General features: G+C 38.9%; 1 protein-coding gene across 2 annotated transcripts in view; it reads right to left on the minus strand.

The window, feature by feature from the left end:
- Positions 1-463: 463 nt before the first annotated feature.
- TGFBRAP1 (transforming growth factor beta receptor associated protein 1) overlaps positions 464-17,115 on the minus strand; it is a 28,855-nt gene continuing 12,203 nt past the window's right edge. For both annotated transcript variants that reach the window (XM_015849926.2, XM_015849922.2), the window contains exons 5-12: positions 13,138-13,220; positions 9,950-10,291; positions 8,516-8,573; positions 8,061-8,204; positions 7,229-7,375; positions 6,224-6,383; positions 5,164-5,597; positions 464-4,349 (exon numbers count right to left, since the gene is read on the minus strand). In XM_015849926.2, coding sequence (XP_015705412.1) covers positions 4,161-4,349; positions 5,164-5,597; positions 6,224-6,383; positions 7,229-7,375; positions 8,061-8,204; positions 8,516-8,573; positions 9,950-10,291; positions 13,138-13,220 — 1,557 coding nt within the window. In that variant the 3' untranslated portion in view covers positions 464-4,160. The remainder of the gene's footprint in view (positions 4,350-5,163; positions 5,598-6,223; positions 6,384-7,228; positions 7,376-8,060; positions 8,205-8,515; positions 8,574-9,949; positions 10,292-13,137; positions 13,221-17,115) is intronic.

Genomic DNA, 17,115 nt, shown 5'->3' on the forward strand with positions numbered 1-17,115 from the left:
TGTCCAGGGGCAAAACAGGCTGAACTTCCACTGTGCTTTTTTTATGCTGCCTTTTTGCATTGCCATTTTTGTTGCGGTAACGCAATGAGGTAATAGCCTGAGGTTGTGCTGGGGGAGGTTCAGGTTGGATAGTAGGAACAATTTCTTCTCAAGAGCAGTGCTGTAGTGGCACAGGCTGCCCAGGGAGGTGGTGCAGTCACTGTCCCTGGAAGTGTTCAAGAACCTTGTGGATGTGGCATAGCATCACTAGGACCACATTCCCTAGCAGAACTTGCCCCAGGCTGCTGCCTACTCTATCCTCTGCTTCATGAACACCAGTGCTGAAACAGCCATTTGTCTTCACTCATGAAGACCCTGTAGCTGCTGAAATTCAGCCTTTCTATTTGATCATCTTCATCTGCCAGTCACTGAATGTGTCCTTCACTCAGCTGTTCACATCCCATTGCATCCAGGAATGAACAAGTGTAATTAAAAGAAGTTTTATTACAAATCAACATATTTATACATTTGTACATCTCACATACTGCTGTATACGTTCACCAACATAATCGTTAGTTCAGAAAGCACGAACAGTATCAATTTCCATCGGACCAATTTAATGCAAGGGACTTTTAGCTTTTTAATCGAACATTACAGAACATTATTCCTCTTTCTTTTTCCCTTTAAAAATAGCAGCACGTTTAATTATCAGTGCTCACAGGGCACAAGCTCTGAAGTTTTGTACAGCAGGAGAAAACAAAACAGTAGAGGCAATAGGAGGGCAACTCAATGGATAGGTACTGGTTAAGGTAGAGTTAGATCTAAGCAAACTGAGAAGTGTAGTAAAATGAATTTATCTCTTATAACTGTAGAAAATAACACTTTTAATGTCATTTGGGATAGGAGTCCAGCAAACAGGAGATTCTGTTATAAAGACTAAGTAGACAGTTAGGATAATGCTTGTGTTTTCCAGAATATAACAGAGGTCTTAAAACATACATACTACCCACCCCTACCGCTACCTTCCCACAGCCGACATTACTCAGGTTTTGTGTTGTTGATGTGCTTAAGTGATGCCAAGGAACATCCAGAACTCTTCAGACTTATACCTACAATTTAGTGTTAGAACTGTGACGCAAGTTAAGAGCTTTTGGAGGTTGGCACTAAATACAATTTCCTCTTGTAACCAAGAAGCCACAATGCTGCCTGAAGCTGTCAGCCCATAGGTAACATGTAATGTGCTCTGTATAACAAGATTTGTTTTCTCCACACTTTCAGCCCATTATTCTTGTACTACTAGTGACATGATTATTTTTCTTCTTTAAATCACAGAAATTAAGACCTATCTGAAATTCTCTCTAGTCATAAGCACACGGCTATTCATCTGAACAGAGCATCAGATTATAGGCACTTCTTTTTTTTCTCCTCTCTTTTCTGCCTTAGGGAGGGAAAAAAACATCACATGATGACCCACAATATATGTATATATAAACACATACATATGTATATAACACACACACACACACTTCTTTTTAACCTTATCAACAGCTGCATAAAGAAAAAATATTCTGACTGAATCTCTCTTCTCCAAGGGCAGGTCTAAGAACTCCTAAAGATCACATCAAGCTTAACCTTCCAGAGCCTGACAGGTGTAGTGGTTGCCCTGCCAAAGGGCACTTCAGTGCACACACTTTCATGTATTTCCTGGCTATAAAACAGAGGATAACACACACCACCCTGACACGGGCTACCATCTCCCCTGGTTGAGCGTTATCCCTGGTGCTGAAGTGCTGTACACTCGCTACAACAGCACCGCTCACCCGCCACAGCGCTCCTAAGGCCCTACCTCAGCCTCATAACTCTGCTTTTGCTTTTTCATTTTACTTCTGAGGGACTTACACATTAACTCATCCACACGAGTCATAACACACAATTTTACTGAAAGAAGAAAAAAAAACCCAACAGGTGAAAATGCATAAACAAATGTTAGTGTTTTTCCACTCCACGTTCCTGGAGAACTAAAAGGATCCAATCTCCCAAATTAAACATTAATTGCCTTCTTGGTCATCTGTGATTGCAAATCTGCTACCTTAGCATTGCTCCTATTCATGTATTTGTTTCTGCTATATTTTAAATCAAAAGTAAAACCCTGAAGAAAATCTTTATTAATAATCCTTACGTATTTTACTGATGTATCTTTTCACACCATAATAATTAATTGTTTTGATGTAATCCGAATAATATGATCTCTATTCCATTGCAACACGAGTTGACAGAGCTCATCACTACCTCATGGTCTGAACACCTTAAGCTCAGAGAGTGACGTCTGCTTCATTACCTCCCTATAAGACAGAAACAAAGAGCACACTGAGGATGCTCACAGCAAAAGGAAGTATCTATAAGCAGCACGCCAATGAACACAACTGGCTTCTCCAATCTTTGTAAAGCCTCCGCCCCTACCTGCAACTGTTTTGAAGACGTGGAACTAGAAATTTCTCATTGCTGTTTGTACACAGGTTGCTCAGAAATCAGAAATATGAGACACAGAACCTGCTCATACCAAGGCTACACAGGAGGATCACTCGTACCACAACTCAGAAATGAGAGAACGCCTTTCGGAAGGTGCTTTTCATTAAGTTTGTCTTTCATGTCTGAGCAGAAGGAGCTGCAAAACTTAATTACTTTCTTTAAAACTCAATACAACAGCACTACTGAATTCTGACTCAGCAAAGATCCAAATGACTTTTACTTTCAAGACAAAGAAATGGATACTCCCCTCCAACCCCCCCACATGTAGTCTTGGTTGCCCATTTCTGGTGTTGAAAAAGCTGTTCCATAAGCCGATGTTTCTGTAACAGGAGATCTCTTCCAAGCCCACATCCAGATGCTACCACGCAAATAACCTGCCCTGCTGAAAGACTCAGCTCTGGTTTGGAACACTAAAGCAGTAATCAGCTCTACTGGCACTCTCAGCTGCATTGAGCTTTCACTTTGAAATACTATTTTATTTGAGCTACTGTTTTTGAGCCTCTCTTGTGGGAAGCAGCCCATCAACTGCTTTAAAATGGTTGAATGATTTATCGTGCTTATTCAGTACAAGTTTTGCTGCTGTCTGGAAAACTGTAGTTTACAGAACATTTTGTAGAACACAACAAATCCAATATCTCTGTAGTGCACCTTAGAAGATTTCTTCCCAGTTATGCCACCTTCCCATGATTGCACTAAGTAATCCACAGGTATTAATACCCATTCTTGTTGAGTTTCAGTCTGCTTAAGTTATAACAAACATTTAAGCACATAACCTACACACTCCCACATCAGCTACATCCTTTATCCTCCATGATGATATAAGATAAATGTATTCAACTGTATGTACAGTATATTTGCATATTAATAAATAAACCAATATTAAAAGTTTCTTTTCCCATAAAAAAGTGACTACAGTCTGACCAGGTAATCTGACTTCATTTCTTCATCCACGCGCAGCTGTGTGACCAAGTCTATCAGTTTCCACTCAGTTTACTACAGTAACGATAGGAGCAGAAAATTATCGGGCTAGCGCTTAAGTTTAAATTCTATACAGCAGAGGAGAGAGGAAGGAAATAAGAGTACGAAAAAGTGCAAAAGCCAACAACTTGTAGAGCAAAGAACACGTTCATTATTGATCCTGGGGAAGAGAATCCAGCCCAAATGAGGATGTGCTGCAGCAAACATCATGAGCAAAGTGTTTCTGTCCTGACAGTCAGCTGCACGTTGGCAGTCTTGTGCAATGCTCCAAGAATTCCTACTCCAATAGATACCATCTCCACCTCTACAAATGTATCAACACCACATTCAGTGCAAAGTGACATTTCTGAAAATAATGGTTTACCTTGTCTCCGTAACATTAGTCCTCACTGTGGAAAAAAAGGCTCACTTTCTTTGACTGCTTATTACTATATACAGAAGTCTATATTTGCACCTCTCCATTTCTGGTAGTGATTTTTTTTCCCCTCTATTTACATTCATTAGAAACCGAGAGGCAATTGGCCATATTTTATACTTAAGTCTTCCCATTAACCCAATAACTATCTGTTCATCTTGATTTATGCTTAAAGTAGCTGCACTTGGTTTCTTTCAATTTTTCAGTCCACTTTCAGTGTGATATAAGTCATGGGAACCTCTGGAACCTGGAACATATTTCAAGTCTCACTGCTGGAGCTGGAAGAGCAAGGAGTCACATTTGAGTTCAGATGTCTGTTTGCAGCACAGTGTGTGTGGACCATACCCCCATTTGGGTATCTTACAAATGCGGGCTCACAGAAAGGATTTTGGCACACCTGACAGACCTTTTTGTCCGAAAGGAGAATTGGAGTTCCTTTATGTTTGACCTAAGGAGGAAAAAAAATCCAAATACGTATTTACTAATGAATGAAGTCAAATTAAGATACAGCAGAAAAAAAGCAACACTTCACTGGTTACACCTGTGAATTATTTCAAATGTACCAAATTGATGGCAAAAGTAGCTTGAACTATTTAACATGAAATTCAGTCTCTGTATCCATACCAGATTGTTTCTGTGCTTCACACAGAAAGGCACATTCAATGCAACTGAAAACCTGGTACAGCTTGCTAAACAAGAACACAACTCCACAGCAAACAGAGCACTGCTGAGTTCTTACTGCAGACAGATTTTGCTGGATAAACCTTCATTAGAAGGAAACAGATCTAATCATACTCAAAAAATCTTTAACACTGCTCCACATAATAACAAAAAAACTCCTCAAGTGGATTTAACAAAATCAAAAGCTATTAATAAGCTTTAATGCCAAGTGTTGTGCAAGCTTTCTTGCAACTTCTGACATGCTTCAGTCCCAGCAAACAAACAAACGAAAACAAAACTCAGTTGGTAAAAAATTGTGGAAGAAATTCATTAATCTGGAAATCCCAAATGTATTTCCATCATTCCATTCAGTTCAAAGCTGTTCCTTTTTCAAAGCCCCACCTCCCCTTTTGTGTAATAGGAGCATAACATTGACTATAGTAGCCATCACAAAAATGTAATAAATGTAGCAATTAGAATTGCCAAGGACCTGAAGTCAATTTTGCCCTCACTCTTAAGGTGTCTGATTATAATTAAATCCTCAGACTCGTATTAAAACTTCAAAGTGCCTCTATTATAAACAAAACATAACAAAACCCTACCTTCTCATATTTGTAGATCAAGTTTTCGGCTTGTGCTAACCCAAGTGCAACCTGAGTCATTCTTTTTGTATGAATGCTTTGCCTCACCGCTCCAGCCAGGAATGGGGAGAGGAGCTGCACTGACCAGCTGTCAGGCACCAGCTGCAAAACCAGAGCTGCATCAAACTCAGCAGCGTGGTTATTCAAGAGATCTACAGCAGCCGTGACGAGTGCACAATCCGAAGTGTCTGGATTCAGATATACTGACAGCAGCATATGGAAGAGCCTCCGTCTGTACGGTAGATCTCTGTTCTCAGAGTTCCATATACAGTATTCTTCAGCAGCACGGAAGTCCTTTAACTCATGAACAAGGATATGCAAAGCCTTCTCGTGTTCTTCTAGTTTTCCATATAAAATTGCACTTTCCATGTGAAGGTCTGTGCCACGGATTTTGTCTGTTAAGTGAGAAACAAGGTGGAAAAGACTGCTACTTTCTCTTCCCAATTCATCAAGTCCACAGAGCTCAATTTCTACTCATTTTGCAGAGAAGCTGGCAACCCAGCTAGCTCCACAGCAAGCAGAAGAGAGAGATGTGCTCCCACACCCTTCAAGACTCTCTGCATGATGCCATATGGTATGGAATATCCCTTTAGCCAGTGAAGGTCAGCTATCCTGATTCTGTTTCCTCCCAGCCTTTTGCTGAGAAACTGGAACGGCCTTGGTTCTGTACAACACTGCTGTACAACAAAAATAACCACTGGGGTGTTATCAGCTGTGTTTTTCACCTAGAACAAAAACATAGCACCCTACCAGACACTGGAACAAGTGGCCCAGTGTGAGGACGTGGATGTTCACTCCATGGAAACATTCAAGGCTAGGTCGGATGGGGCTTTGAGCAACCCAGTCTAGTGGACGGTGTCCCTGCCTATAGCAGGGGGGTTGGAACTAGGTTATCTTAAAGGTCCCTTCCAACCCAAACCATCCTATGGATCTACGATATCTCAGACTTAGACTATTGGACTTAGTAAATACTATATGTTGGTCCCAGTAGAAAGCAGAACTACAGAGAAACGTATCTTACCCAAAATAAAGTGAATCCTATAAAGATCAGATTTCTGAAGAAGGCTGCGTAGTTTCAACAGCAGTTCAATTGTTTCCATACAGTTATCTGTGGTCCCAGATTTTAGATGAAGTATCGCCTCCAAATACAAGGCAGCTAGATGAGTGTGGTACTTTTCTTTCTACAGATGCAATAAATGATGTTAGCTCAAGTTTACAAAGACAATCCCTTCGCCCCATCAGTAACATTTCAATTGATATTTATGTAATTCTAGGAAGATGTTCAAGTTCATTCATTTAATTCAAATTAGTCAGAAATCTTTAGTTCATGCAAATAGTGAACTTATTCAGACCAGCTTCACAAGATAGGATAAACATAGGAGATGCTTGGAATTTTAGAGTTAGAGGTGCATGTTTACTTCTCTCTCTCCAAAAGGACAAGGTAGAATATATCTATGTATCTATACGACAGTAAGTTTGGATGTTTGAAAATGACAAATGGCACACAACAGGAAAATAAATAATTAAATAAATAAAAAGGTTTCCAGCAATTGATATGCAGTCAACTCTGATAGATTGAACACATCCTTGTTTCACCTTCTCCTGTACACTTTGCAGGTATCTCAAAGTTTCATGTGTATGACCCTTCCAGGATGTACTTTTTAGTCTAAATGAATGCCATACCAAATAGTAGCAAACATACCAAGGACATTTTCATCAAAAAATCCTAAATCACTGTTTATGGAATGAGCCTCACCAGCGAGGCAGACAAGCATGTGATAATCAGATGCAAAGTTAAGCAATTGTTTTGCCACAGTGAGAGCTGAAAAGATGAAGACAACAGAATATAGATCACAGTTTCTTATCTCCTAGTCTAACCATAAAATACAGAGAGCATGGAAAGCTTAATATCTAAATTCCTTAAATAATGCTCACTTCTTCTAGATTTTGGCTTGCTTCAGAGTTGCTCATTGCACATAATAGGATTTAGCATGCAGTCTACTTTTGGTATTCCTGCAGGACTCACCTCTATTTTTCTTTCCAATACAAGATGCTCTAGATACTTAATACGTGCTTTAGGATATTTGTTAAGGCAACTGATGATATCATCTGGATCAATGTTGTTTTTCTCTTGTTCTTCCAAAGGTCTTTTAGTGAAAATCTGCACTCCAACCTAGAAATAGGTAATTGCTTTTAGGAACTCAATGTCAACCATTTTTTTATCATTTCAATATTTGTTTAACAGCACTACCAGATCAGTTGGTACATTATTCAGAAGACAACACAAAACTGCCTCTTGGACTATTAAGAATACACTACTTTCTGCTTAATGTAATCATACCCACTTCTATCTCCCTTACCTCAATAAGCAGTCTACACACTGCCATGACTATAAACCTTCTGTTCAATATACTCTACACCAGCTACAAGAGGTACTGAACAGATCAGCATAACAGTGGGACAATTTACTGCTAAGGACTGAAGTGTAAGCTGGAGATCTGAATATGCATGAATTAAATCTGTCACACAGAAACTGAACTTTATATCAATACTGCTAAGGTAATGACCTATTCCACCAGTACAGGCTAATAAAGTATAAAAGGTATTACAAAATTGCATTTTTACTTCTGCTGGAATAAGGCTTTTGATGTTGTTGTTTATAAGCAATGAGATGTCGTGTAGAATGAAGGCTGTTTATTCCACAGCCCAGCGTAAACACCACTCTTCACTGGAGTTTGCTTATAAGAAAAAGCAGCAGCAGCTAACCTTTTAAATGAACTTTTATGAATGAAAGACCTGAAAATTATCTTAGAAATGTGAAAAAAAAAACCAACAAAACAAGTACACCAATCACAAACCTCTTCATTTTTTTGTAAAACCCATTCAGAGTATTTCCACACCAGATCCTGGTCTGAGCAGAATGTCAGGAAGTCTACTACATATTCATACAGATCTGAACGTGTAGAGTCTTCGATGTCTCCATCAACTATTTGCACCCATAACTGGAAAAAGAACAAACAACCAACAAAGATTAGAAAGTATTTAAACATTCTTACAACTCAGAAAGTATACAGCCTATAATAACACTTAGCATTAGCCATGGTATGCATGCAGTTAAAAAGCTTATATGAACACCAATTGTGAGGGACCTCACTGATTACAGAATTCACACTTCCTCTCCATCACATGCTTTTCTTGTACCTGCAAGATTCAACTAATTCAGTACCCACAATGTGTGGTTTCACCATCTGAGAACACTTAGGTACAACAGGTAGGATTTTATAATTACTCATACTAAAAGCTTTATACTAACCTGAAGTGCTGCGGCATCTTGACCATTGTAGTGATACAGAAGACCAAGGGCAAAATACCTGTATGAAAATAGAAAACAGTACTAAAATTGACACAACTTTCCTATCAACTTCACTATGGTTTGATTAGTTTAGAACCTAACAAATAGTTGCTTACAGTGGGATTTCTAGGTGACATGCACACAGTCATGTCTACATTCAAAGGAAAGAAGTCTTTTCCTAGAAAAGCAACCATGTCTCTCCTTTCTCTTAAAATAGTTAGAAGTTACTAACTCTAATTTAAATGTTTACAAATCATCGGTCAATTCAGAGATGATTCTCATGCTGTTATCTGTATTTCACATACAGATGTAACACAGCTCTAAAGAATAAGCATTCTGCCAACAGTTAATCATGTGCAATTAAAATCAAATGTATATGCTGCTTTTCTTTAAAACTTTGTTTTGCTATCAGAAATATATTTTTCTTTACCTAACTTGATTTCATGCTACAGTAAGGAAGAGCTTCATATGGTACCATCACTGATTGTTTTTTGTGTGTATTGTAATACAAATGAAGCTCAAGTTCTCTAATGACTGCTCTCACAAACTATGTTATGCATTTCAAATCCACAAAGCACACATACCAAGAGTACTCAATAAAACCGCTGCACTAAATCTAATCACAATTAAAGTCTGCTCTCCATAACTGTAGTTGCTACTACTGCACCACACACTTTAAAGACTGAAGAAATGAAATCAAAGAGAAAGGTTACCTACGACTGGAGTGATTCTAATTTCTATGTTTTTCCAATTAATTTTCTCTTTCTATCCATCGGCATTTCTAAATTGAAGTAATTCAGTCTTTTGTGGAGGTTGGTGGCCCTGCCTGTGGTGGGGTGGGGGGTGGGAGTTGGAGATCTGTGATTCTTGAGGTCCCTTCTAATCTGGGGCATTCTGTAATCCTAAGCAGTGTCCCTTTGGCAAATCAGTGGGAGCACAGCGAGTTCAAAATTCAAAAGCAGCTTTTCCTTCTTGCCTCAAATACGCAGCTACAATTTAAAAGCTACTTGTTATTTAACAGCTTCTACCTAGCATGTTTTGAGGCATCCTTTCATTATGTCCTAAACATTTAGTACTACCGCTGCTGCTGCATCCATTCTGCTCTCACACTACCACAAGGACAAATAAACTGCTTTTTGCCCACTGAAATCCACACCAGTACTAATTTTTGCACTGGACACAGTTTCAAGGGGAAAAATCTGTATTCCACTAGAAAAGTTTTCTTTCACCTCTGATTGTCAATTAAGGCCTTTCTCCCCAAATTTGGGGATTTTTAGGTAAAATTGGCTTTTGGACATTAAGTCAGAAATGCATCACTCTAGAAGTCAACAGCTTTTTAGGTCAAACGTTTTACTTCCTGAACTGAAAGGTTCCATACTCTAAAAATCCACTCACTTTTTGTGCTTTTCCAGCCAGGCAGCGCTATCTGTTAGAAGACAAAAGTTCTCTGAAACCAGCAGATCCAGCAGACTTTCATGATTTGCCTCTGCATATAACTTAAGTAAGGCCGTGTCGATATCTTCCTTGTAGCCATTTGCAACCTCAGTGCTGCGGACTTCATTCAAGTAACTCATGAGGAATCGTTTGCATTTGATCATCTTCTCCTGGTCCCCTTGCGTCAGCTGGTTTAGGTCAGCATATTCATGCAGCGGAGGATGAGACCGTATAAATGAAGAGGAAGTAGGCAACAGGAAGGGGTAGAGAGAGATCAGCTCCCGGACATCAAGCTGGCCGCTTCTGCAATTACAGTGTCAAACTAGATGAAGCAAAAAAGAAAGAAAAAGTATACATAGGCACAAAAAAATAACATTCTGGGAATGTGTGCACACATGCTAGAGGCAGGACACTAGTATGTCATGAGATTCTGAAAGCTATTGCCTGCTGCATCAAGTATTGTCAGAACAAATTTGGATTTTCTTTTAATATTTCTATATATTTTTAAATCTCCAGTAGATTACTGAGAATGCAGAGACTGTCCCATCTTTTGCCTCTGACATTTTACAGCTTCTTGGTGGCATACAGGGAAAAACAAGCAAACAAACATCAGCTGAACAGCTCCAGGGAAGATCCTGGGACTGTCCTAGACTTTATCAATATGTAATGGTAGCTGACTGAGGCAAAGAAACCCAACAAGACAGACAGTGAAACCTTCCAGGAAGCCAAAAAGACTATGTAGCACATTGTAACACAAGTATATTACTCTATACAACCATCAGCAACCTCAGAAAGACTTGCCTATTCACAAAACTGACTGGAAAATTCTCAAAACTTTTTATAGCCATGGAACTAAATAGAGCAGGAACATTTTTTCATCCCATAGGCAATAACTGTAAATGATCATGAAATTGCAGAATGACTTAGGTTGGAAGGGACCTCATAGCCCATCCAGCCCCAAACCACTGCCATGGGCAGGGCTACCTCCCACCAGCTCAGGCTGCCCAGGGCCCCATCCAACCCGGCCTTGAGCACCTCCAGGGATGGGGCACCACAGCTTCTCTGGGCTCCCTCGGAGTAAAGATCTTCTCCCTGATCTAATATTATTCACCCTTCTTTCAGTTTAGAACCATTGCCCTTTGTCCTATCGTTATCTTTCCACATAAAGATCCAAGTAATCTGCTCTCAGTGGCCTTGCTAGAGCAGGAACCTCCAAAGGCTCCTTCCAACCTCAACTCTTCTGCTGTTCATTGGTCTACAAAATGGGTTAATCATCTATTGTTCTGAAGTAATTAAAGCACTGAAGGCATGCTCCAAGTTGTTCATGTCATGCCAGAAAAATAATCTCCAAACCACCCAGAAAACACAAACTAGTAAGAAGCACCTCATTGTTGACAACTACTTAGAACTTTAAAAGTATGACTTAAGGATGTCCACAGGCTATTGAATCTACCAGAAGAGTAAAATTCTGGAAGACAGCAGCAATAGCAAGAAATTTAAGAGCAGTAAGCAAGCAAAGAGAGTCCTGGAAAAAGAGGCTTCAGAGAATCACAGAACCATAGAACGGCCTGGGTTGAAAAGGACCACAATGATCATCTGGTTTCAAACCCCCTGCTATGTGCAGGATCACAAACCACTAGACCAGGCTGCTCAGAGCCGCATCCAGCCTGGCCTTGAATGAAATGATTCACACTCTACTGCCTAAAAAGCTTAATCTCTCTCACTAGAAAGGTCAGCCTCTAATAAAATAGATGTTCACATCCATTTTGCTGATTCCTGCAGCTGAAATTTCCTTTATTTCCCCTTTTTGGATTTTGCATTTAGTTTTGATATTCCACATTATGATGACTTCACCCCACTATGACGAATTCACCAACAGCCTGCTAAACACACTGTTTGCTTTATGTATGTGTAAATCCCCAATGGTAGCAACATGAAAAAGCACAAATTGTAGGTTATAATGGATTATACGATGCTAGCAATAACAGTCTGTCAAATCAAACAAATCCTGCTGTGACAGCTCATTTTAAGGTTAACAGATTCAGCTAAAGAAGTTCTTCCCTCCTTCTGTTTAGCTACTAAGTGTTTAAATCTGGCTACTACTTCCTTCCTTTTTGTCAGCGTTAGCCAGTATTTGGAAGCATCAGCATAACCAGAAGGAACTTAGTAGTAAAGTATTCCTCTTAAAAGCTTCAGCCTCTACGAACTATGACTTTAAGAATAACTATTTGGACAAGGTTAGCCAAGGATTATTGATATACAAAAATGAGACTTAGTCCAATGCAATTATTATCTGTCTAATCTGTAACTCATAGATATTTTCTGAGAAATGAGCCAGTCTTGCTACAGATTTGGCCAGCAGCAGATCCACATCTTATCAGTTCCTTGAAGCTTCTGCTGCTACCGATTCATTGATCACCTTCTCCTCAGACATGTATAAAGTGGCCCTTTGGCATTTTAAAGTGAATTATCTCTGACTAACACTAACTTACACCACCAGCAGAACAATACATGCAGATCGGGAAGTATTGACATTATCTTTCTCATTTTTCCTTCAAATACCAATAAACTTAGAATGAACAAGATTATGCCCCGATATACACTGAGACAATCAGGTATCACTTGCACTGGGTATGATGGCTGAGGCTGAAAAAGAAACACCCTAGGATGCTGACCCAGCTTCAAAATTCATGCTTGGACAGCAAGTTTTCTCATGGAACACCTTCTCTATAAAGGATCTTGCATAATACTGTTCACTGAAACTCACTTGTCAGATGGACTGCCATCTGGATAGATGCAGCTGAACTGAACTTGGCTATTCCATCTCCCTTCCACTCACAAGGTGCTGGAGCTCACTGAAGGATGCATTTTCTGTTTAATTGCTTTTAAAGACCTTTAAACCACTACTAGCAAGGCAGGACTCCCAGAATAGACTACAGGCAATTGCTGCCAGGAATCTGGGGGCAAAGGAATAAAAGAGTTGAGGTTGAAGGGCCAAACCATAGTCAAGACAGCTGCACTGCTATAGAATCCTGGCCACCGAACACACATCAGCATCAAAAAACGATTCAAGAAACCAAGTGTTTTTAAAGCCAATTACACCAACTCCTTATTTAAAGATAAATTACTAAATTTCTTGTCACAATTACCTGAAGAGTTCTTTTGCTTCAAGGAACTGAAGCTGTGCAAACTGTATAAAACCTGCTTGCTGCAAGATTCGTTTGTACATTACCTGTAAAAGAGAAGGGGGAAAAACTATTATATTTCTAAAGAGTTTAGTCAGAGCTGTAAAAAGTACATCATAAAAACACTGAAGACATGACTTTCAACTGGAACCATTACGTAGCATGCAAAAATAATATCATGATATTAAATTGTATGTACCCACATATACTCTGAATCTGCTGCCCAGGCTGAGTTACTTTCACAAATGTGTGGAAATGCAACACTATCCACAAAAATTTACATCAATGAACAGCAAATTCAAGTTCTCTCATCCAGACACTGACTCATCTAACACCAGTCTGACCTGCCTCCAATTTTCCTTTAAGGTATTTGCATATGTGAAGGCCAATGATTATCTTGTGTGCCCCGGTGGCGCAGTGGTAGGAATGCCGCGTTGCAACACCGGAGGCCTGGGTTCGAATCCCCCCTGTGGCGCAAGTGGTAGAAGTGCTGCTCTGCTACACAGGAGGCTCGAATCCCGGGGGTTGGACTTGATGATCTCTAAGGTCCCTTCCAACCCGCACGAGACTGTGATACTGTGATACTATGATCTTTAAAGTTCTTGTAATTCACCAGACAAGAAAAGACAAACAAAAGGGTCTGAGCTGAAAACAAATAGCCAACTTCCTCCTCTTCTGACCATACTTCTGCTGCTTAGATGGAGATCTTCACAGCCTCTTTTCCCAGTTGATGTCAATATTTCTGATTTTCTAACAGGTGTTTTTGTTGTTGTTTTTAATAAACAAATGCTTTTAAAACAGTTCAATTTATCAAATACAGAATACATCATGAAATGCATGTAAAACACGGTTAGAAAAAGCACAAGTAAAGCACAAGGGAAGCAATGTGTTATAGAGTTTTGTTGTTAAGATCATGCCTAGACAGAAAAAAAGTTTCCCAAAGAAAAAAAATCATTAGCAAATGAACAAATCTGCTTTAAATATATATTTTTATATATGTTTTTAATCAGAACGGTGAATTGGTTACCATTAAATTCATTGTAGTTCAAATATTTCCAACAGCAAAAGGAAAATTACTGCAAGGAACCTGAACTGTGATTTGCAAAGCATCCACCGCTTGAGACAGCACAAGTGTTATGTGAATACAACTAACCACTTCCACATGCTCTCAACTTTACCCTTCCCCTTTATCATGAATATGCAGCTTTCTTATATCAAGCAGAGTACATGAATGCTGTTATTAATAAGACTTCTATTTTCAATGAGAACAGCCAGAGAAATTCCAGTACATTCAGGCACACAATTCAGGCATATTTCAAGCAGAGTAGACTGATATTCTCATCACTGATTTTTTCATCTTGATTAAAGATTGTGGATGTACCAAGAGAAATTCTTGAGTCCATTTTAGTTTGTGCATATTTTACTAATGAATTATCCTACAAAAATACTTATCTGTGATCATTAGTAAACCATTATAAACTATTGATTTGTAGAACAGTAGGACTTCTCTTGCCTCCCTGGTGTTGGAGATAAAAGGATAAGCAGAGGGACATGATACCTTGCACACCTTCTCAGAAAAATGCTATGCTAGAAGGGAACTTAATTAGAGCAATAAAGTGAAACTACCTCAGATGATAACACATACATCAAATACCCCAACTATCTTAGATTTACAATTGTGTTATTATACCAGTGAATTGAAACCTGTGAGCTTATGAATGGCTGCCTGGTAACTGTCTGAGGATGGGATGCAGAGAGGTGCTGGTAAAGGATTTCAACCTGCATCCAATTGTGCCAAAAATCTTCAAAATCTGACCTCAGGCTTGCTACAAAGGGCCGAAGGACAAACGCCATAGAGAGAAACCAACATTACAGTTTTTCTGATGTCCACTTTCAATTTTTTCAGTCGATGGACCACTAATATTTACACATTAGGAATTAGGGCATCAGAGTTAAGTTTGCAATGATCTAACACACTGAAGACACTGCCTTAATTGTATGGCTTACCCTTTACAGCAATCTTCAAAAGAGCTTGTATATAGTTCAAGTATAGACCTAAGAAATCAGTGTTAAATTTAAAACTGATTAAGTGGCATTCAGTTTCATTTAAACACTGATGTATCCTCACTTGTTCCTTTGTTACCCAATTTCAAAGAACATCTCCAGGCAGATGCTTTTCCGACTTTAAAAGATACACTGATAAAATCAACCAGAGTGATCCATATCTTAAGCCAACAAGGTAAGCATCAAACATTAAAATGCCTCAGGACTACGGAAGCAGCAGATCTGGAAAGTATGGCAATACTTTGCAGGGTTTTAAAAATAAGGCAGATCTATGTGCCAACTACAGCTTATTTTTGTTTATGATATAGAAGTGATCCTGAGTTCTTCCAGACTCGTTTGCCAGAATAGTGTAACTGGCAGATTTAAGAAGGTACTAAGTTACAGTCTGTCAGAATTCAATGCCTTATTTACACTCCCAGCATTTTTGAAGAGCAATTAGAGGACTCAAAGTACCTTAGGTGAATTCCATATTGTTGACTGAATTCACATTAAAAAAATAGCAAGGACAGAAGTTCAGCTACAGAAAAATGAAGATTTTTATTAATTCCTATTTGAAAAAGAACTAGTAAACACAGCTGATTGTTGAAGCTATACTAGCTATAGCAAAGCCTTAATTCGACCAGCAGCTTGGAAAAGCCTTTCTAGTATTATAAAAATTCCCAACAAGACTGCCATAATGATTCTTTCTTGAAAATTACCTCAGTTTTCATCAGGTTTGTGTGCAGTTAACAAGTTTTTTGAAACTAGAGAGAAATGAGAGGCAAAAAAAGAGATACCTATGCAAGAGGTGTGTCAATCTAACCAAGGTCTTCACTACCATCAACCATGATTTCTGCAAACTTCAGCTGTCCTGAAAAATTAATAAGTAGTGTTCAGTCATTTCATGGTAGCATGGTAGAAAGGCCTTCCTATTCTTCTACAAAAAATGATATTCAGCAAAGCCGTTTCCTTTGCACCTCTCTTGTTTAGCAGTTTTTACTTAACGATAATTCTTGATGCTCAAATACATATTCATGTAACACAACAGAAATTTGCACTCTGCAGGAGCACGTGTTAAATAATGTTAGAGCTACTAACACAAGACCTTCTTCCCATAAACTAAGAATTTGCTGTACAAATAATTCTAAGAATGCAGTACTTTACTGTTTCAAACCCAAATATCATTCTGCATTATTGGTATATATACACATATTTATGTAGATATAAGTAAACAGAGTGTGCAACTGTGTATGCATGCAACAATGCAGTATTGAACTGTAGAAAAAACCCTGCGTCCTCAAGAACTCCCTTGACTGAGTTCAAGTCACATATGCAATGGCAAAAGCCATTCCAAACTGAAGAAGTTAAAACAGCTTTACTGAAAGTAAAGGCAGTATACTAACTGTATCAAAAAATTGCAGTCACCCCTACAGGTACTGGATCAAGCACCTGAATTCAATAACTTTCTCCTCCTACTCCTGCTACTATAAAATGGTAAATTAAGGCCTTGAATGTGTCAGCTACACATGGATCAGTAGAGCTTGCAAAATAGATACATGAAGATATTTATTAGATATGAGTTAGAAGGGAGAGATTACGTGACCAATTAAAGAATGCCCAAGAAGTGATGCAAGAGATGCACATGAGGCACACAGTTTGGATGCAATCCATCAGGTTTATATTATGGGAGACTACAGCAAAGGAAAGACTCGTACCAAAATGCTCGTACCAAAACTGTAATGACAGCATTAATTATCAGAGACATATTAGAAAGCAAGTTCAATGTGTTATGTTTCCAGCTACTGATGCATTCTAAAAAAGTTGGACTGGCATGTCAACAACGAATTCAAGTTGAATAATTTTAACAAGTCAATGGGAGTCTTCATCAATTTAAGCTGT

Source organism: Coturnix japonica, chromosome 1 (assembly GCF_001577835.2).
Source record: "Coturnix japonica isolate 7356 chromosome 1, Coturnix japonica 2.1, whole genome shotgun sequence".
Lineage (NCBI taxonomy): Eukaryota > Metazoa > Chordata > Aves > Galliformes > Phasianidae > Coturnix > Coturnix japonica.